This window comes from Syngnathus acus, chromosome 19 (genome assembly GCF_901709675.1).
Source record: "Syngnathus acus chromosome 19, fSynAcu1.2, whole genome shotgun sequence".
Lineage (NCBI taxonomy): Eukaryota > Metazoa > Chordata > Actinopteri > Syngnathiformes > Syngnathidae > Syngnathus > Syngnathus acus.
In genome coordinates, this window is record NC_051103.1 from 6089563 (window position 1) to 6110442 (window position 20880).

The window sequence follows — 20880 nt, forward strand, 5'->3', positions numbered from 1 at the left end:
TATTAAAACATACATATTTATACACATATTCACAGCCCGACCCTCGAAAATTATTGATAAAATATTCTATAATCTTTGTCAGCGTTAAGTTCCTGTTTGTTGGTTTTACTACTTATTTAAAATCTATTTAGTTGATTATTATTTTTAACACAACACATCTTATGGGTTGCACCTGTACAGTTTTTAAAAAGGACGGGGGTGTTGTCCGTAGCTGTAGCTTCTTGCAACTACCAGCAGGAGGCGCTACTGAAACATGGATTAAAAAAGGGTAGGTGGGGGGGGGGGCTGAGGGACACCAGCAAGAGCCCAAGTGACAATGAGACAGAAAAAAAAAAAAATCTAAAGTGATTCACTGCGGCCTCGCTCCATCACATTCCAACTCGTTCGATAAGTTGAGCCGAATAAATTAAATTGCACGGCTGCTCAGTGCAAATATGTGGTCATCGTACATATGAATGTTCTTTTGGGGGGGACATATTTACAGCCGCTTTACATCACAGAAACATTTACAAGGTGTTTTGAAAGATAAAACGATGGCTGGAAGGAAAATGGCAACAAAAAAAAAACAATGAATCAAACACTCAAAAAGTGAATCAATTAAGATGGGGATGGGAGGGGGCGGGGTCACCAACATGACACACGTTTGGTCCTGAGTTAGAGAGACACAGAGCGTGAACGTTTCTAAAACATGCAGCATAAAACTATACGGATAAAATGTACCTGGATGGTTGAAAGACAAAAAAAAGAAATTTGGCTCAATTGGTACCATATTGTCAGTGGGATGAGATACAGTAAATGTCCCCTAGCTCCGCCCCCCCCATCTGGTTGTTTTGGGCGGAAAATGGAGGGAAGAAGTCCTGCAAATGGCTCAGTAGTTACATCGGCATACAGCGCTTGTACGCACACATATTTGACACTGAAAGCGGCCCGCCAGGCATGAGAGCCGAGCGACTCCGCCCTCGTTCGTCCTGAGGGGCCAGAAGAAAACTCAGTGTTGACCGATACATTCAGACGCGCGGGAGTCTTTTTCGCCCAGGCGTTCCAGTGGTCTGACCGTCGCTCGGAGAAGTCCGCCAAGTGGGGGACGGTGGTCATAGCGGCCTGGGTCGGTGCAGGCCGTCGATGTCCGGGGTGAGCTGGGGGCTGTGGGTGGCTTTGGTAGGCGTCCAGTCGCCCAGCGAGGCGCTGGGCGGCTTTGCGGTGAGCCAGCCGGTGCGTGATGGAGAAGCCGGCGTTTCCTTCCAGCTGGGAGAGCACTACCAGAACTTGCCTGCAGGGGGAGACGGTGAAAGCTTTTCCAAAAGTGCCCCCCGAAAAAAGTCAAAAGCACATACCGGTGTAAAGGCGGCACGCTGTCGATGGTCTTGAGGCTGCCGCGCGTGGACACCACGTTGAAGCTATCCGTGCAGTCGCAGGAGACGTGGAGGTAGTACTTGGGGTGACGGTTTTCCACCACCACGATAAGCCCCGCCCAGCCGTGCGTTAAATAGTAGCACGTCATGCCCTCGCGGCCCTGAAAAGACAAAAGCGTTCCTCTTCCTGCGCACGTCCTGACATTGAATGTGGACATAGACGAGCACCTCGTGTCTTTCGCCTTTGTTTTCCGTCAGGAGGATGATGGCGTCGGCTAGCGTGGTGGCGGCCGCCTCCACCTGCTCCACCATCACTTGTCTGGAGCTGTAGATGGCCAGGATGTAGCCGGGGAAGTCCTGATTGGGCCGACGCTGGTCTCCGCTGGTTGGACTGGACACTGATGTCGAGGGACGGACGTCAGGTCGCGTCCATGGCGGCCGATTATTTGTCGGACTCACCGGGCGTGGGCGGTCCTCCCGACCCGCTCACGTTCATCTGCCAGTGGTTAAAGGCGCAGCAGACCACGGCGTACTCCCCGGGCTCCAGCATCACGTCGCAGCCGACAAACTTTTTCACCGCTCGCTTGCTGTGGGCCAGCAGGCGACCCAGGGTCAGCTTGTTGCTGCTCCCAAAGGAGGCCCGGAACACCATGATGCACAAATCCAGCAGGTGGCTGTCGGCCGTGTCCGAGCGCCTGACGACAAAAGGGTCCTCAAGAACAGCCTGTAATATTTTTTCATTTTCATCCACTGCATGTTTACCTGCTTCCCTCCTGGAAGAGAGCAAACTCCAGCGCCGTCCTTTCCAACACAGTGAGTGCCATGACGCTCACGGGCCCGCTGGCCTTGCTGGGGAAGCATCCCTGAAGCCGCACTTCCTGCCAGTCCGAGTGGATCTTACAAATATCCACCGAGTCAAAGTACCTGCGGGGCGAGAAGACATTGTTCTTTAAAGTCCATATGGAGGCATCAAGAGTGATTGAGTTGTCTTTCGTCACTCGCCCCCTCCCCTTATTGTTTCAGTCCAGGCAGACGCAGGCTGCTGGTTCGGGTGGAAAGCGGAGAGATTACGTGTCAGAGGGAAATCAGGCGAAAAGACAGATGGGGTCCTCTGGGCCAAACACATTTTTCAGGTGGAGTCGTTCAAACAGGACAGCTGCCTCGGTTCCTCCTGGACTTATTGCGACTTGTATTTTTCGAGACAGGAGCTCCATGAATAACAAACACGGCTTCAGTATGACGCAGTGCAGTGCGCAGATATTTCTTTTATTTTTTTATGACCTTATTGGAAACATTAGCAAAAGCCGAGTGTTGATTAAAAAACATCCTTGTAGCGCACATCTGGAATGAGGCCATTTTGTGCATGTTAACAACAACAATCTGGTGCCAAAAGCAGATGGTGAGTAAAAGCCACAGAGGTCACATGACACACGCATCCATCACGGCGTGTACTCAGATGACATTTGCAGAGTCGAGCTCTTACTTGATGAAATCGGTGTACTCCATCCAGAAGACTCCCTCGCTGCTCCCGTGCGCCATCAACTCGTGACGGAGATGCTGCGGCCAGTCCGTCCACTCGTCCGACCAGCTGCCGTTCCACGAGAAGCGACCCCACGGGTTGCGGAGTCGCAGCAACCTGCAAATGAGTCAATAACATCTGAGACTCCTTTTTTTTATTTTTTTATGCTACTCTCGACTTACTCTCACAGGTCGCAAAAGCCGGCCGGCATTGTGTTTCATTACTCTACACCCCCCCCCCCCCCCCCACTCATCCATCAGCTGATCAAAAGGACCCCACTGCTGCAGTAAAAGGTGCACCTGCTCTCCATTTCCATCCAGCCATCCCTTCCCTCGACTTGTGAAGCGCGCATTCACAAAAAGATCCGTTTGAACACAATTCAAAGATGTCATGATAAATAATTCACACGTCAAATGTAGGTCAAGTCGATATTACAGATTTTTAATGTTCAAAAGCTCATGTGAGCAAAGCTACTGTATGATTCTTTTCAAAATGATTGGACTTGAAGGAGCCTACCTGTATCCTTGCACATCTCGGACATCTAAGATGGAGTAGGCGTGGCGAGGCCGCAGACCCAGAGACTCGTAGACGGCGTCGTCGACCTTCATGTTGCCTCCTCCGCACGAGGCGCCCATGAGAAACCTAGGTGACAAAAAAAGCTCAATGAAGCACCAAAAGAAAAAAAAACGCCAATTTTGTTGATGACCCGGTCGGTCGGGCCAACTCCTCGTGACAGACCCGGCTGGTCGGCTTTTTGATTTATTAAAACGTACCGCAGCTTGTCGTGACAGGATGGGCGCCAGGCTTGGCTTCAGATCACCGAAGCCACTTTGGGGCTCCGCTTATTTGTCTGCTGTTGCTTTGAAAGCACGCAAATCAAAGCGGCAATAACGCTTTTGTCTCATTTTACCCTGCTTCCTTGGAGCTGAGCATCTTGGCCCAGATCAGGTCGGTATCGATGGGCTCCTCCCGCGGGTTGGTGGAGCTGACCTGCAGCATGAGAGAATCGCACGGAGCCCCGGTCAACGTGGCCAATCCCTCGATGGCGCGCCCCGCCTGCAAGGCAAAGTAGGAGCCGTGGAGTTTGGCCAGCGCCTTCTCGATCAGCGCCACCCACAGCTGCTTCCTCTGGGCCTAAAAGCATCCGCAAAATCGTTACGCGCCATTTCTTTTTGGACACTCCCCGATGTGTCACGTCGACGAACCTGGGAGAAGAGGAGGTACCCGTATTCGTCACAGGGCAGCATGTCGTCCACCAGCACTGTCGTCCACGTGCCGTCTTTGCACAGGCGGACTTGGTAGGCGCCCTCCGTGCAAATCGTCCTGGTGATCATCACCCTCTCCACCAACTCGGGACGCTCGGCCAACACGGCCAGAGCGCTGAGGAACCTGGAGAAAGAACCGCACATCTCTGCTCCACTTTTGTTGGCTGGTTTATTAGGTTGTGTGTGTGTGGATAACAAATTTGGGTTATATCCGGTTTGAGAGGGAGAAAAATTTGGCTCCAGGGAGGGTTATTTTTGATAAGCTGTGTGCAACTTTGCGAGGGACTTGACTTTGTGAAAAATGTGTGTGCACCTCCAAAGGGCGCAAAACAAGGACAGGAAGATAAAGCACATGTCCAGACTTTGGTGAATTATCTTCCCGCCAGGTACATTTGTACGTCTTTCCACGGGTATCTCTTTCTGACAGCATATTTTTTCCTTTGTTATTGTTTCATCGCCTCTTTGTGTTAGTTGCCATTGCTCTCCGCTTTATCTTCAAGGCTGAATTTCAGTGCTGGTGAAATGTCTTGAGAAAGAAAAACAAGGCGATCGACTCCAGTCTCTTTTGTCTTTTACGCTTTATTTAACAGAGCAAAATGGATGATGCTTACCCCCCCTTTCCTTTTTTTAATCACGCTAAGACTTTTTTTTTTCCTAGTGTGATGAAGCGTCACTTATTTGAAAGCGGCAGCAATCTTGACCTCAAAGTGAAACGACGAAGCCCGAGGAACGTCCTAACTTGCTCGTGATGCGTTCTGACGCTTACCAGCAGTTTCCCAGCAGCCCTTGTAGGATGTCGGAAGGTCGCGGCGTGCGGAAAACGGACCACTTGACGCCTCGGTCTTTCGTGTTGCTGCATTTGATCTCGTGGGGGCGGAGCCACTTTTTGATTCGCTGCTGGACGCTGTCGCCCTCGGGGAAGCCGACCGATCGAGGTCCCGGTGGGAAACTGTCGTCCACAAAGTTCACCGTGTTCTAATTGGGAGAAAGGACACGGGGGAAGGATAAAGTCAGAGGCTTTTTTTTTTTTTTCCATCTTGGACGACGAGGCACTCTAAAGCAGTCACACTGGCTCAAAGGCCCAATTTTTTTTTTTGCTTACGATTTCCGCTCAGAGTCTCGCGACACAGAACACGATACCTAACCCGACACACTATCTGTCATCTAAACCCTTTTGTCCGGGACACAACAACCACTCTGGTTCCTATTTTGTGGTGTGAGAAGTGAGCCGGGGTTGGGGGGGGGGGCGAGTGCCCCGGCGCTAGCTCCCGGTAAAGAAAATGGATTGCTCTCCAGCCTCGGCTCATAATTCAATTCAGTTGCCTTGATGCCGGCATTAGTGAGCAGACAAGAGTCACCGGCGTCATCATCGTCCAAGGTCGCCAGTAGCACGCCGCGTGCGGTCAATCGCGCTTTACGCCTAACCCCTCCAATGAGCTTTGACGTTTTATGGATGGAGGTGCCGATGAGTATTTATGAAAACCTCCACTGCAGACGCCAAACCGGCAGACTGGTTCGCTTGCAGCCAAATATCAGAGGTGGCGTTGACAATCTGTTTTTTTTGTCGGAATCACGCACGGAGGCAGATTTCGCAACATCACACTTAGGTGTTGGATATATTTCCTTACCTCTCGGCAGAAGCTGACAATGTTCTCCCACAGCTCCTTGGCTTCGCCTTCGTCGTTTCGCCGACGGGCCTCGACGTGCATGCTCTCTCTCCTTTTCAGAGGCTTGATCACCTTGCGAAGGGTGAGGTACTGCTGGGGCGTGTGGCACGCCGCGCAGTTCTTGGACTTAACGTCGTTGAGCAGCGTACACGCCGGGGCAGCTCCACTGGCCGGGCCTCTCGTGAAGGCCCGACGAGGAAGGATAACCTCGGCCGTGTTTGCGGGTTTTATGAGCCGTGGAGGACGAAGGAGGGTTGGGCGTGCAGGAGCACGTCGTGCCGGGTCCGGATGGGACCTGGCCGCACTGCGCGCAGCAGCGAAGAAGAGCCGCCTGCTGCTCCTGAAAGCCGTGCAGCTTGGACGAGCCACAGGCGGAGCACTTTGGAGCACCCGTGGGGTTACGCAGGGTGCACTTGGAGCAGGCCCAAGTGCTAAAGTCCGGACTGGACGGGCTAGCCGGGGTGAAGCGTACCGTCTCGCAACCTAAATCGATTAAGTCGGCGCCGGCCCGCGACGATCGGCAGGTTTCACATTTGGACGAGCCGCCCGGGTTCGCTAAGGAGCAGCCCGGGCACTTCCAGGTAGGGGCTCCGACCTGGTGATTCTTTTGGGGGTCTTCTTCTTCTAAGATACTGAGGCGCTTACAGGGGTATGAGGGCTCCTGGGGTTGGGCGTGTTGGGTTTGGCGGGTCTCTGGGGGCCGGACTGGGGGGGCACGCTCGCACTGGGGGAGAGGTGGGACTGGGAGTGTTGGTGCCTTGGTTTGGCGGTCGCCCTGTCGGAGGGCACCTCTCGTCTACTTCGCCGGCACCGGGTTGTTCTGGAGGAGGTGAAAGCCGTGAATGCGGACGACGGGATGTGGGGAGGTTCTTGAGGTTCGCAGGAGGGAGCCGGAGGAGAGTCATCGGTTAGATCGATGAGCAGAGGGGCGGGCCCCGCCGAGGCCACGGGGAAAACCCAATACGGGAGTGCGAACCTCTGGTACCACTAAAGCCTCGGGGGGGATTTTGGGGTAAGGGACAGTTTCCTGGGTCAGCACGCAGGCCGAGCAGGACAGCGCAACCGGCGTGTTGTGAAGCGTGCAGCCGAGGGCAAGCCCAGCCCGACTTGTGCTGCTTCTCCACGCCGCCGCCCACTTCCCCGTTGCTCTCCGAGCGTCTCATGTCCTCCTTCAGCGGGACCTGGGGTTCTGCAAGCACCGTGGGCGTGACGATAGGGGGGCTTCGGTGATAGGAGCAGGGGGGGAGACCGTTTGATGGGTGGCGGCGACGGTGGGTGACGGCCGGGCGCCCGGCGTGGTGGCCGACGGTCCGAAGCCGCACACGGAGCAGGCTTTGGATCCCTGAGGGTTGTTGAGGGTACAGCGAGGGCAAGCCCCAACGCTGCTGCTCCTCGCTACTGCTCAGGCGAGGATTTGATTCAAGTCAGGTTTCTGGCGAGGCGCCTCACAGATGGAACAGCGAGGTGCTCCGCCCACGTTTAAGAAGGTGCAGCGTCCGCATGACCACTCGCTGCCTCGCACTGCGGCTGCCATGGAGCCGGGAGAGTGAGAGTGGCTGCAAAGACAAAAAAAAAAACACTTGAGACTATATGAGGACAGGAAATGGAGTGCGAGAGGGAAAGATTGCCTCGTTCAGGGGAGCAAAAATTAAATCTCTTTCCAGAGAGCAGCGAGGACAGTAAATCCAGACACAATGGCCGCATGATTAGAGTCAAGCAATGCAGCTCAAGATGGAGGAGAGGAACAATAATCGAGGTAAAAAAAAAATATATCGGACAACTCTCCATCGGATTATTCTAATACCGTGCTCCAGGGATAAATGCATGAGTCATTTTCAACTCTAAAAGAAGAGTTGGAATCTATTTGCAGACGGTCACATGCTTTTTTTTTTTTCGTGCTGAGGTTGGAGTGCACCCTCAGCCTTTTTTTTTTTTTTTGCCCGAGGACAATCAAAGTATGGTCCAAGTAGTTCCAGTACATTATGTCAGGAGCCATTAGCCGAGTATTTATTCTCCGAGGCTGATGTCAGCACTCCAACCTAAAGCGGTTCGCCCGGGGGAAAGAGGAGGGAAAAAAAAAAAAGTCTTTCATTGATCGTAAATAAACAAGCAAAGAGAGAATACGACTTGGGCTGTTTACGTCGCTTTAACTTTTGCAAATTTGTTTATGGTAATCGTATGTTGACGTGGTTTTGAATTCCATCCTGTCTGTCTGTCTGCAAGGAGCCACACGTCAGCGCCTCATGTTTTGATGACAGCTCATCTCCCCCGCCGTGGGCCATCTCCGCAACTGTCAGGCTCTTTCATCCACGACCAGAAAGCAAAGTCGTGTTGTCAGCCACATGGCAACTTTGTCAAATCAATTGCTTTGCATGGCATTGGAGCTAAGGGATGGAAAATTTATTATCACTCTGTCTGCAGGACTTTCAAAATCATTCTCCGGAGGATTTTTCACATTTAATTACCTCATTATAGGGGACACCTAACTTAATAAAATGTCACAATATTGCTTGGGGTCCCAAGACAGTACTTTAAAAAAAAAAATGACTTTCTGCATTGAGCACATCGGGACCCCCCCGCGCTCGCACCTTTTCTCCTTGGCCCTGTTCAGTCAAGCTGCTCTAAAAGTGCCCACTTCAGCTCCTCAGTGTCGCAGATCCGCCCGGGCAGACGGCCAACATCTTACAGTGGAGCAAAAAAAAAAAAAAAAAAATGAGAGAGAGGGACACAACTCCACCTTCGGAATAATGATCTTGTTTTTTTTTTGCGATGAGGTTTTCCAGTCGGAATAAATCATAGATGACCCCCTGGAAGATCACAGCTCAGTCCAGACTACAAATAGATGGAAGACAATGGTGGTCGCTCGCTACTTGGATTCACTCTGCATACTGAAGCGAGATCAAGTGAGCCGAGTCTCGCCGGCTTCTCCGCGAGACATTTGGCCTTTGTGCGATAGTCATTAGCACTGCCTTCCAAACTTGGCTGGGAGCCCGAGAGCCTGGTGGGGGGAGGCCTGGCCTGCTCCTCAAAGAAGCTTTCTACTTTATTAATCCAACACAAAATGGAGCAGCATGGTGAAAATTGATGTTTGGACAGCACACATTCGGTGCCATTGATATGAACTGGGTTGGCAGTGAATGAGTTAACACCACAAAAATGAAATGACAAAGATGTGGGATTGTGTTTTCAAATCTTCATTGAAATCGAACATTCTGGGAATTGGACTTCAGTTTAATCTCTCGTGAGTCAGCACTTTGGGAGATGTTACGCAACCGACAGCCTGCCGTTAGGTGAGTCACATTGACAGTCCAACTTGTAAGTGGCACGATTTTGAATCCTTTTGTGTCTTGCTCAAGGCTCCCCGTGCGTTAATTGCGTAACGGAATCAATACGACACTTGGAGCTATTTATCATGTCCGACGTGCATTGCTACGATCAATCGATTTCAATTAATGTTTACCGATTAACCGATGTGCGCTATCAATTCTACTTACCGTCACATGTTTGATATGCTGGGCTACGAGCGGAAATATTTTATGCGCAAGGTCTTACGATTAACTATTAACAGGATTTTATCCGTCCGGCCCGCAAGGAGTGTATTTGAAATCTCGCTCAGAGAAGGGGCAAACGGAAAGAAGTCCCCGACCTCTAGCACTGCCCTCAGTGAATATTTCATGACTCATGCACATTTTTTTTTTTTTTTTTGCAAAGCAGCCGTGGAGACAGCTTGGGATATTTGAATATTTACAAAGAGGGGAAAACTGTGACTTGCTTTTAGTGCACAGTGGCAAAAAAAAACATATCACCATGTGGAGCTTTAGGATCTGAACCCATCGGCTTCCAACAAGGGAGGGGGATACCAAATTAATTCAGACGTGGGCACGACTAGCAGCCTCGGCGCTCCAGACCAGCTCTGGACAGTTTTAATCCAATTAAAAGGGAAAGGAAAGCCCGTGGAGTCGAGGGGCGATAAACGCAATCGTCCATCACGCCGAAAAACAACTATCACCGGAATCGACGATATGAAGAGGAAAAAGAGTGACTTCTGTTCCCCGAGTCATGAGCAATCATGGCGACTGAAATGATGCTGCTGCATAAATATTCTTTATCAGAAGCAAAATCATTTTGCACGGCAGTCAGCGTTAAATGGAGAGGAACTTAAGAATGATGAAAGCCCAACCAGGCGACCCATGCTGAATAAATAATGGAATCCATTGTTGGTGATCGGGTTCTGGGAATATCAATAACCGGCAAAGGGGATGTGATGCTCCGAGTGACTCGGCAACAACTCGCTCGATATGTTCTCGCTCTATTTGATGCGACCTAGAAAAGATCAAGCTCAATTGGAAATACTCCCACATATTCCTACAGGGGGGGGGGGGGGGGGATTGGTTCAAAAGTCATTTTAAGCTTAAAAACTAGTCAAAAAGTGCTTAACATCAAACTACTGACTATCAATTTCCCTAGGGTGACTTTTTCAAATACACTCGGATCAATCACCTCAGGGAGAGCCCTTGGACGCTGCCAAAACAGTCCATAAAGTGCAGCTGTGCTTGTGGAGGCCAAGGGGGGGGCCGGGGATTTTGGTTTACAAATCCAGATCAGCCAGATTTGCAGGCCAAGATAGAAAAAAAAAAATAACATGAGAACACAGCCCCTGATCTGAGTCGATCCAGGTCACCTAATTCTCGGGACCGAAGAAGCTGGGACACCTCCCGATCGGTTCTCCTGGAACCTCCTGGTGTCTACTGGGTCCAAACGTTCCACGGCCCTTACCTGCGTTCTCGGTGAGGCCGTGGAGACGCTTGCTGCTGCTGGCGTGTGATGAAGGTGGTGCCCCATACTGGGCTGCTGTGACTAGTCCTGAGCCAGCCCACCGGGGGCGACGACGGGTAGGGGTTGCCGCGGAAACCGTGATCCGACTCCGTCTCTGCGGTGAGCGACGAGGCCGAGCTGCCCATCACCGCGGCGATAGTCAAGACGGGTCGGAGAGGAAGGGCTGCTCGGAAGCACTTTGAGAAGTTTCCGGTATCTGTTGCGAGGCTTTGTGGAAGTTCTTAGACACCTGGATGAGTCCGTCGGAGAATTTGCCAGAGCGATACCTTGTAATTGTCTTTGATTTTTGGCTTCCCTCCACAGCGCCGCTTCTTCATTCCTCCCGCATACCATCGGACATGCCTCACCAGTCCGTGCAGGTTCATGCTTGGTCCCGGTCTTAGAGAAATATGCCGCTTTCACAGTCAGCGCCTCTCGGAATTATCGCCGGGTTCATCCGGGCCGTCGACATTGCAGACGGTTGTAAACAATCAATAACGGCGAGGATCTTGAGTTACATCCAGTAAGAGACAAATCAATGTGCTGCATTTTCTGGGGAGGGCAAAACTACAAGCATGCAAATTTTCCAGAATCTCATCTTTCAGATATGTGCTCTGGTTTAACAGCTGGACCAAAGCTGTGGGCTTAATCCTAATGGGAAATGTTTTCCCACGCTGAAGGTATTTCGGACCTCCACCCAAGTGGAACCAAAGATTAAAAAACTCAAAGAGATCCTTGCAAAACTATTTCAACAATATAAATTCCAGGCTAGGATGTTTTCTGTGCCGGTTAAGCGGCAAAAGTGCATTTAAGAACACATGCAAAAGATGTGGACGATTATAAAACGAGTCAGAAACAGAATGCAAATGCCAGATCACGTCAGCTGATCAGTTTGCTGCTGGCTGTTACATGAGCATTAGTCACTATAAACACACAGACACACACTTTTCAGAATTAACCAATTAGTGATCGTATCATTTTTTTTAAAAAAGCATCCCCAGGCAGCGCGTCGACACGCATCCCGAAGAAAACGTCCAGAACGCACCCGCGAGCAGTTAAATATTCAAATATCTCCCACAGGATCTTATTTCCCAGTAGAAGCTTTTACTGGCTGCACATGCGAACGCTGATGTCTTTTCACCAGCAGACATCCTCGCTCGCTCGGTTTTTCTGTCCTCTCCTTGAACGCAACACGAGCGCTTCCCCCCCCCCCCCCCTTTCACCCCACGCGTGTTTCAAAAGGTTCCATTGGGGTGGGTCCCGTTAAAAATCCCGCGTCGTCGTCGTCCGCTTCAATACATCGCAGCGCATGATTGAATTCCCAGAGAGCGCAGGGGACGCGGATGCGATCGCCTCCAAAACAGCGGATTACTGGAGAGTCAGCAGTGCGCATGCGCACTCTCCCCACCGGCACAGAGCGAAGCAAGCAGGCAGAGAGATTGAGATAAACCTCAACTGTGAGCTTTGAGTCATTGTTAAGGGGGGGGGAAAAAGCACTTAAATACAAAAAAAAAAAAAAAAAAAAGTCAAGTAGAAACATACCACTCTGAGAAACTGTCTCCAGGTCCACAATGTGCCATAAAACCTCAACTGGTGTTTGAGAAAGCCCTAAAATGCACAAACAAGTGCAAAGACATCTTCGAAAGCTCGTTTTAAAATCGACTGTCAATCGAGAAGAACCACCCGAGTATTTCTCCAAGACTAGCAAAGGGTTAAGAAGAAGATGGTGGCAACCAAACCGCTCATCAGCACCCAGCTGTCCCCTCACATTACTGAGATAAGCCTTGAAACTTTCCCTCTCGCCTCCCTCTTCCACTTCACATCACTTTGTTGACCTCATTGCAAATCTTCGGTTCCTTCACTGGATTCATTGTTCACCCGGAAGAGACCACAGTTGAAAAACACACACAGATTATAAAACGAGAAGTTAGCATGACTCACATATTTGCCGGCACATCCTCATATAGTTCAGTTAGGAAACGAAATGATGATTCGCAATCGTTTGACGGGAACTCTGGCTTGGTTTCAGTGGAAAAAAGAAAAGGGCGTGTTGGTCATAGTCTGCTCCGTCATTAAATGACTTGTTTGCACTCAAGCTGGTAAATCTGGTAAATCCACTCCTCGCTGCTTTGACAAGTAAAACAATGCAGATCTTCATATTGTGCAGAATGCAAAATGAGAAAGTGCCACACAATGAAGTTAATTTGTTTGGAATTACTTGATGTAAAAAAGTTGAGTTGAGGTCAAAATGGAACTTCTAAAAGCTCTTTGTGGCTTTCTCTCATACTTCCCTAATCATGCGTTTAATTCCGTCAGGCACAACTCAGCGAGAGAGCTAATGTAATAAAAACTGTTCACTGTAACTCTTTGTCCGCGTTGCACCTGTCCGAGGGCCACCTGTCACCGTGGATACGCCAGCTGCCCGGCTTTCACGGGCGGAGACAGAGAGGTTGGATTTCATTTTGTATTCCTCAGGCATGGAGAGGATGGAGGCTGATTTCACGCCACATTTTAGGCTGCCGCTTGGAAAAAGGAGACAAAGAGCACCTGTTGGAGAACTTTTCTCAGGCTCAGATGCAGCCGGTGAAAGATTCTCATGTGCCAAAATATTCGGCGTTGCAAGACTAGACAAAAGGGCAATTTTGTCAAACCGAACTATAGCGCCAACTACCGGCAAGGAGTATCGGGTGCTGGTATCGGTGGTCCCCATAAAAATGAAGCAGCATTGCAATTTTTATCAAATTTGATTAACTGTTTAATGAATTAAAAAGCTCTAATTATTACTCAAGATGGATTTTAGTAGCAACTGGAGCTACTTGAGATTTTTCTCCACCTACCATGTGTGGAAGTGAACGTAAAACTTGACTTGGTTTGCCTTGGGCTCCCAAAAGACCAAATGACACAAAAACACTAATGCAACATATTTACGTTAACGTTGAGTATTGCATTAAAGTAAACGAGCTCAGGTACGATGGAAACAAACACAGGTATGGTGTGACCTTTGCCCCTGTCATGCAATCTGCATACGAGTCATAAAAAGCATGGCTGCAAGTCTTTTTTTAACACAACCTTCTTAGAAAGTGCACGATTTAAAATGCATTTGGAATTAAAGTCACATAATCGCTTAATCGTGGACAAAGTGGTAACCCAGGAATCGTGCAAGAGTGACACCAACATTAGCTTGACAGCGTAGCCAGCTGACTACTGGAGGACCTTGTAAACAAAGACGGTACGTTTGCATCGAAGCCGTACAGAAGATCAGAATGAAGTTGACCACCATGAGTCCATTCAAACGTTTGCAATGCTCACCTCAAGTCCAAGCGAAGGGCAGATGAGTCCTCCGTCTTTGTCGTCGCGGCGCTAACTTTCCACATCCATCGAGAGGTTAAGTTGTACTGCAGAAAAAAGGAACTTTTCCTGCGTGGGCTGTACGTTCTCTGCTCCCCGAACACGCCGAAGACATTTGGGACAAATGCGGACGATGTTTACAGCCCGACAGGTAGCAGAGGGAAGTGATGAGAAGCGTAGGTTTACCTCCAGCAGCATCAGAAGGTAGCGGAATCACTACGCAATATATACAAGATGAGTGGACAGAAAATGCGTAGCACAGGACAATTAACATACGAAGCTGAAGTGAGCGTACGTAAACTCGTATCAAGAATAGAAAAAAAGAAAACTACATTTCCCGAGTTCAATGCACTACAATATCCGGGTACGATTTAAAGCAGGGCTGTCGTGTCCGGTCGTCGGCAGATCTTAAAACAGACTGGATGAGAGGCGCTTGAGGACTTGACTTGGGCAGCACAGTCTGCGGGGCAAAAATACTTAATGCCCTGTGAATTGACAGTGAGAGGATGTTTTGAATTGCGTTGTCGCCCTCTCGTGGTATATTTCTGAAGCACATGCTTAAAAAATAAAAATAAAATAAAATAAAATAAAAATAAAAATTCATCACATTATAATACAGTACCTTGGTGAGCATGTTTGACAGAAGAGTATTATTATTAGTATATTTTTTTTTGAGAGCCACTATTCGAACATCAGCACTGGACTCTTGCTGCGAGTGGTACACCTGGCCCTCTTTCGGAATCACTGCTCCAAGGCATTTCATTATTTCATTAAATCAATCAGTGTAGAGTAAAATATATTAAATAGCTTTTGTAATTGTTATGTCACAAAACAACTTGATTTCCCAGAGTCTATCTTTTTATTTTTAACCCTCCCTGGTGACATTTGGATGTAATTAGGATAAAGAGTAATTTAGCATGTGAACTATTCTGTAAATGTGGATTATCTCTTAATACTGGTGTTACCCGTGTTGTTTGAACCATGCAGTTCAAAGGATTAGTAAATTCCCTAATGATCCCTTGGAGGACCTTAAACGTCTCATTCGGATAATTGTCCATTCTGCGATCACTCTTCATAATTGACTCGGAGTTGTGTATATTTTGTCTTCTAGGTAGAAGAAAACTAGTTTTAGAAATAGTTTTGCACCATGGTATAATTAAATGGCCATCAATCAGCAGACATAAATCATGCGCCCGCTGGGGTTGGCGTGATTTATGTCCTAGGTTCAAGTGAAGCGGGCGGGGCAAAGCATCCTCCCTTAGAAACGAGCACAATTTTGGGCGGAGAATCTCACTGGACGACCCCACATGTTGCGTATGTTTACGGCTCTCGGCGTCTTTACCACGCCGGTGAAGAAAACTTGCTTCAATTTCTCCAAAACTCCTGAAAACTGGACGAGTTCTTATTTTAACGCAGCTGTTAAAAGCGAATGAAACTCCGCCCCAGCATGAAGTAAGGTACGAATGTCAATACACCTTTTTTTGGGGGGGTTAAAGCGCTTTGTTTTTATTTTGTCGCGAAGTCAATACTTCTCCCAACAAAGCTCCAGACTTGCTTTTAAGCTAACCTCAACTTGGCAAACTTTTCTGCGCTTACGTACACACTGTTGTCATGACAATGCTAAGGGTAACCGAGCGCCCTGCACGTTGGGGGTACACAAAAGACGCCAACTTCTGCCTTCCAACATCTCTCCTTCCACTTAAACAACTTTTACAAACGTGCTTTCGAATTGCAAAACGTGCACAGAACGTTACGGTCCAGTTTTTCCTGTCAAAACAGAAAAAGGAGTAAAAAGAATGACTGCAGTACAAGGGGGGGGGGGGGGGGGGGGGGGGGGGGGGTCAATGTGTGGGATATGTGCAATGTGTTGGACTAAGGTGTGTCCTGTGTTTATATGAGACACTTTGTGACCCAGCCATGTCCAGGAAAGGGATGCTTTCAGTCGGCCCTTTGCTGTTTTATAGCAGGCACTCATGTGGAAATGACATGACTTCCACAATGGAGAGTGAGCCACACTATTGTCCACTTGTGGGACGTAACAAAGAGTTACTGAAATTAAATTAAATAGGCCGAAAAAAAATCTGAGAATTTTGCTGCCCACAATCGCGGATGAAGCATATCAATCATCTGCTATGCATGTGATTCATTCGAAGTGGGTGACTCATTGTTATGGAACTGGTTTGTACTCTTGTGCAAGGGAAGTTTTCACAAGTACGCGCGCTCGGAGATGACAGCTCGGTGGAGCGTTGCCATGCTTTTCATCAGCATCCTCTCCTGTTGCCAACACAAACTTGCACTGTGAAACACGTTGTGTTCACTCATCACTTTTTCTTGCACGACTTGGCTTTCATGATCTGGGAGTGTAACGTTTCCGTTTTGTCTCTCATTGGGGGGTAAATAGCATTCTATAACAAAAAATGCTAATTAGTTCTTTTTACTTTTCTTAGGTGACAATCCCAAATTTCAAACTGGAAAAGATACCATCACAAACCTGGGGAGCCACCGTCGCCCCGAGTTGCTGCAATGGAGCAACTCGTTGAGTAAGTAGTATGTCTTTATTTGCTTGCAAGTATAGTTTGACCATGTCTTCATTGCGCTTTACTAAATGCACTTCCTGACTCTATTTTGGGGTTTCCTGGACCTGTTGTTGCCCATTCTTTAGCTCCCAAATGGCACCGGGACAGGAGAATATTTTTTATTGAAATAGAGTGGTTCAGTGGCAGTCAAGCCAATGCCATTGGGAATGAATGGACTTAGATTTAACAGGCTCAGGACTATGATATAAATTGTAAAAATAAGCGCATTGGTGAGCTACAAGCCAATATCATGAATCATATTGTCATTAAAAAAAAAAAAATAACACACTCAAATAATACACTCACCTTGAATATAACCCTCAAAAAGCAGATTTGTTTCTTTGTGTTCATGAATATTACGCTGGTGCTATATGGAAAAACATTTTTAGTCTGTATCCAACTATAAAAGGCGTTTAAACTCCAAAAGACAGGTTTTCAAGTGTTTTAGCACCTTCTGCTGGTGACAAACCGGTACTGCAGTCGAGCTTTCGTGAATAGGGATAAGAAGCTTCTTACCCAGAAGTTCCAACATGGTAAAAAAAGAAAAAAACCTGTATTAACCGCATAGCTCATATTATAGCTAATATTTTATTATATTAGTTCCTACAGTACTCACAGTAATACACGTCATTTAAAGTATTTGGACTCCAGCTCGCCCCCACCTCACGTCATACTGAGTGTGACACATTGTCTAATTATGTCAACACTCCCCAAGATTCTCTTTCTTTTTACGGTGACATCACGCCTCCAACCTGTGGCCTCGTTGGGCCGAACAATGAAGTGACAGCTCGGTTCTTGACTTGCGCAAGCGCTGATTCATCGATGAGTCACCAAAATGGGAGAAAAGAACAAGGGGGGGGGGGGGTCTATAACCCCCCCTCACCCATGCATGTACATTCACATATACCCAGGCATGCACACACAAGACAGGTGCGCACTTGCCTTCCCTTCATTGGAGCAATTTACTTTCTGCTATCTGTGTGCCCCACTCTCAGTTTGTGTCGTTTTAAAGAGGAAACACATTTTCAAAAATGATTTAATCACGATAGTTTCCAATCCTAACAATCATTTCACACTTCAAATCGGCCGTTCTGTTAATTGGATGAGGTGAGGCATCACATATTGCTGTGTGGAGTTTTCGGTGGATTGGCAAACACAAATCCGCTAGAGGGCGACACTCCGATTCATTTCCATCTATTGGTGACTAAATGGCCTAGTCGAGGAGGAGACTTGTCTCCCTCCCACGCACTCGTTTGATGGAAGCCCACCACTGCTTCTGTTTTGCAAATGTCCAGCTGATCGCCGTCATGTGGTTGATTTACTTGACGTGACGTTTTGTTCCTTCCTAATGAATCCTCGCTGCTGGGCACATAAACAAAGATGAGGATTTTCAAGCTATAAAAGTCACTATTTTTAATTTGTCAACTAAAAGCAAAAAAAAAAAAAAAAAGTAGTCTATGTTACTAGAAATAAAAAAAAGTTTCTTTATTAAGCAAGGTATCTGCTAAAAGTACATCACTAAAGTATTCTAATTGAGTTACAATACTTCTAAAATCAATCAGTCAGTAACTGACTTTTTTCAAGCTAACTGGCAACAATGCGTATACCAAAATGCTCTCATGATGTCATTCAATGTTTTCACGCATTGTACAGCAATAAAATACAGTAAATAAATAAATAAACAATACAATAAATTGACGGCACCTACATTCAATCGCACGGCGCAACCTTCGCACTGCGCACGAACGAAACATAAACGTGCGTCTCAAGGGGGTCGAGCTGCGCGACAAATCAAAGAAACGCGGCGGAGGAAGCGCAAGCCCGCTTGTCCGCCGTCAGCACCGATAAACCAAACAAATACGCAAGCCGCATCTCGGCCAGACTGCCGCTACATTATGAATGAGCTCGTGTTTGCAGTTTGATCGCAATCCGCCCGAGGCGGAATGCAAGCGCGGCCTTGGGCTAAATGCAGCCGGCATGTTGTTATTACCTCCCGTAAAAGGCGACGACAACAAATCCTGTCAATGTGACATTACCGAGATTTCCCAAACGGCCGGGTATTGACATCCTTCACGGTTTTCCCTCCAATGCGTCACATCGAGGGAGCGGCCGAGCGTTTGTGCCATGTCAGCAAGCGCCTCGGAGTTCGGAAGCGATCACTTTGCGCAGTGAATCAGCGCTCCTCGTTATTTACGATATCGCTGTCACATTTTTTGTCAGCGCGAGGCGTTGCCCGCGTTTATCCAAATACGCTCGTTCTAGGTTTAGGTGGCGGAACTCACGTGAATTAAGCCACTCTTAAGCCAAGTTTTGGGCTCCATGATGCCAAATAGTCTTGCATGATTAATTCATCATCCCCAATCATTTTAGAGAGACAAATGCAGTCCAGACAAAAAAAAAAAAAGAGACGATTATGAATGGCCAATGGCTCCTTTCAGCAATCTCATTCATTACGATAAATCACCATAATGGATTCCCACGACAGATTAAAAAAAATCCACCTGATGCACGGCCCAAACGTTTTCATTGGGCCTTTACGTTCGAATCGCCCTCAGCGCAATAATGGGACTGAATCTTCCTTTTAATCTCAAAGTCCCTCGTCCATCTTTCTTCCACAATGCTGGCTATATAATCAGGCAGCTTTACCTCCAAGACGGATGGCCAGATGGAGCAAATCACGTCAAGAGACGCAGGTAATGAATCTGCGGAGGGAGAAGAGAATCGATAAGATCGACTCTTGCAGAAAACTCCGATAGGGCTCGTCAACCAACCAAACCTCAAAGCATCTGAATCGAGGTTGCGCAAATGAGACCACTTTTTTGTTCTCAATAAACTTTATATTTTGATTGAAGCCTCTAAATTGGATAATTTCAAAGGCGCTCTGACGCTGTGAGAAGAAAATTGGAGGTGAGTCGAGGTGAAAAAAACGAGACGGCAGTATAATGACATTGTGAAGGACAACAATGAGACTTGTGTCCGCCGACTCAAAGTGACGCAGGGACACTAATTAGTCGGAGCCCTCCTACCCCGTTCCGCTCGCCACTTAGTGTTTTGGCGTCATCACACATATACAAAGCTAGCGTTTTTTTTTTTTTTTGGACTACAAGGAGCACTTAATTAATTTCCCTAGGCCTTGCATATGGATTTGGGGTGGGAGGTTCACCGGCGGCGTGGTGCAGAATCTGTCGCGTGAGACGGCGCTTATGCTTTGCTGATTGGTCGAGGCTGCGCGTGTGCTCATCAAGAGCGCGCTGTGAAAGAATCTCAGACAAGAAAAACAAGAGAGGGAGAGAGGTGGGGCGGGGAGGGTTAGATGGGGCTTGCGGACAAGCGGCGAAGCAGCTCGGCTTTATTCCGCCGCTGATCCGTCACCTCCCTCCTGTCTGGATTTGTCTCCTCAGGGGTGGGGGAGGGCGGCGGGGGGGGCGCCGACGGCTCCTGCCATGTCGATTGGAAGGCACTTACAAGCGTTACTATTTTGAGAGACTGGCTGTGTGCGCAGTTGCAAACGTGAGCGGGAGGGAGGGAGGTAGGTTTGCTCTTTTTATTTTTTTTTTCCCTCATTTTTCTGCACGTTGAGTGCTTCGCATAAGAGGCCGATGGCGCAAGAGGGAGACTCAAACTCGCAGCCCGTACCGAGCCGTGCCGCAGCATCCGGGTCCGAGTGAGTCCAGACGCCACAGGTTGGTGAAGCAGCTGCGCCGAACAGGACCAGAACCTACCCCCCCCCTAACCCCACCCCCCCTCCCAAGCGTTAGAAAGGAACCATGGCGACTTTCGGGAAACTCACTGAATACTTTAATCGGCGCAAATCTCGAGAGGAGCTGCGGGTCGGCAGGAGCTCGCGGCGGAGTGGCAGCTACTGCTGCACGGTGGCAGAGGCCAGGTAACCCGTCAAGCTTTCCATGCATTCTTTATGATCTAAGACTGGATTCAAGCACTGAACCTCAGTACTGCGAGGCACATTTGCTAACCATCATGCAAAATCTCTTATCACGATTGACGTTGATGTTTTTATAGTCAACTATCAATGCAAAGTTTTTTTTTAGTGCCTAGAAGGGGGAAAAAAAATATTAGGAGTGTCCATCCCTCCGATTCGATACGTCTCTGGGTTGTAATTATTATTTTTTTTCCAATATACAGCGTCTCCCAAAAAATGGACTCATTACTCATAAAATTTCTTTTGTGCTAATAAATCATGCTCTCCAATGACCATAAAACGTATTTTCTTTCATTTAAATGCAAACTATAAATAAAAACAAACAAATTATGAGTAATGGCCGGTCATAGAGCGACTAAATTCATCTTGGGGCACCTTGTATTGCATAATTGCTGTGT

The 20880-nt window shown here is 48.2% G+C and overlaps 2 protein-coding genes across 4 annotated transcripts in view; one reads left to right on the top strand and one right to left on the bottom strand.

Moving 5' to 3' along the window:
• Positions 1–962: 962 nt before the first annotated feature.
• capn15 (calpain 15) lies at positions 963–12118 on the bottom strand. The gene is given in 20 exon segments (XM_037278481.1): positions 963–1184; positions 1186–1270; positions 1335–1513; positions 1581–1750; positions 1812–2047; positions 2115–2276; positions 2836–2988; positions 3388–3513; positions 3782–4005; positions 4077–4260; positions 4903–5111; positions 5765–5959; positions 5961–6481; positions 6484–6531; positions 6534–6588; positions 6590–6757; positions 6759–6887; positions 6889–7059; positions 7062–7359; positions 10580–12118. Coding segments are annotated over 20 exon segments (3591 nt in total). The 5' UTR covers positions 10765–12118; the 3' UTR covers positions 963–1091.
• Positions 12119–15267: 3149 nt separating this feature from the next.
• Positions 15268–20880, top strand: part of LOC119138444 (ankyrin repeat and fibronectin type-III domain-containing protein 1) — a 47517-nt gene continuing 41904 nt past the window's right edge. Inside the window, exons 1-2 of one of the 3 annotated variants that reach the window (XM_037278472.1) lie at positions 15268–15423; positions 16414–16506. In XM_037278472.1, coding sequence (XP_037134367.1) covers positions 16490–16506 — 17 coding nt within the window. In that variant the 5' untranslated portion in view covers positions 15268–15423; positions 16414–16489. Of the gene's footprint in view, positions 15424–16413; positions 16507–19942; positions 20429–20880 lie in introns of those variants that run through there. The other 2 variants (XM_037278471.1, XM_037278473.1) reach the window with 2 other exon arrangements.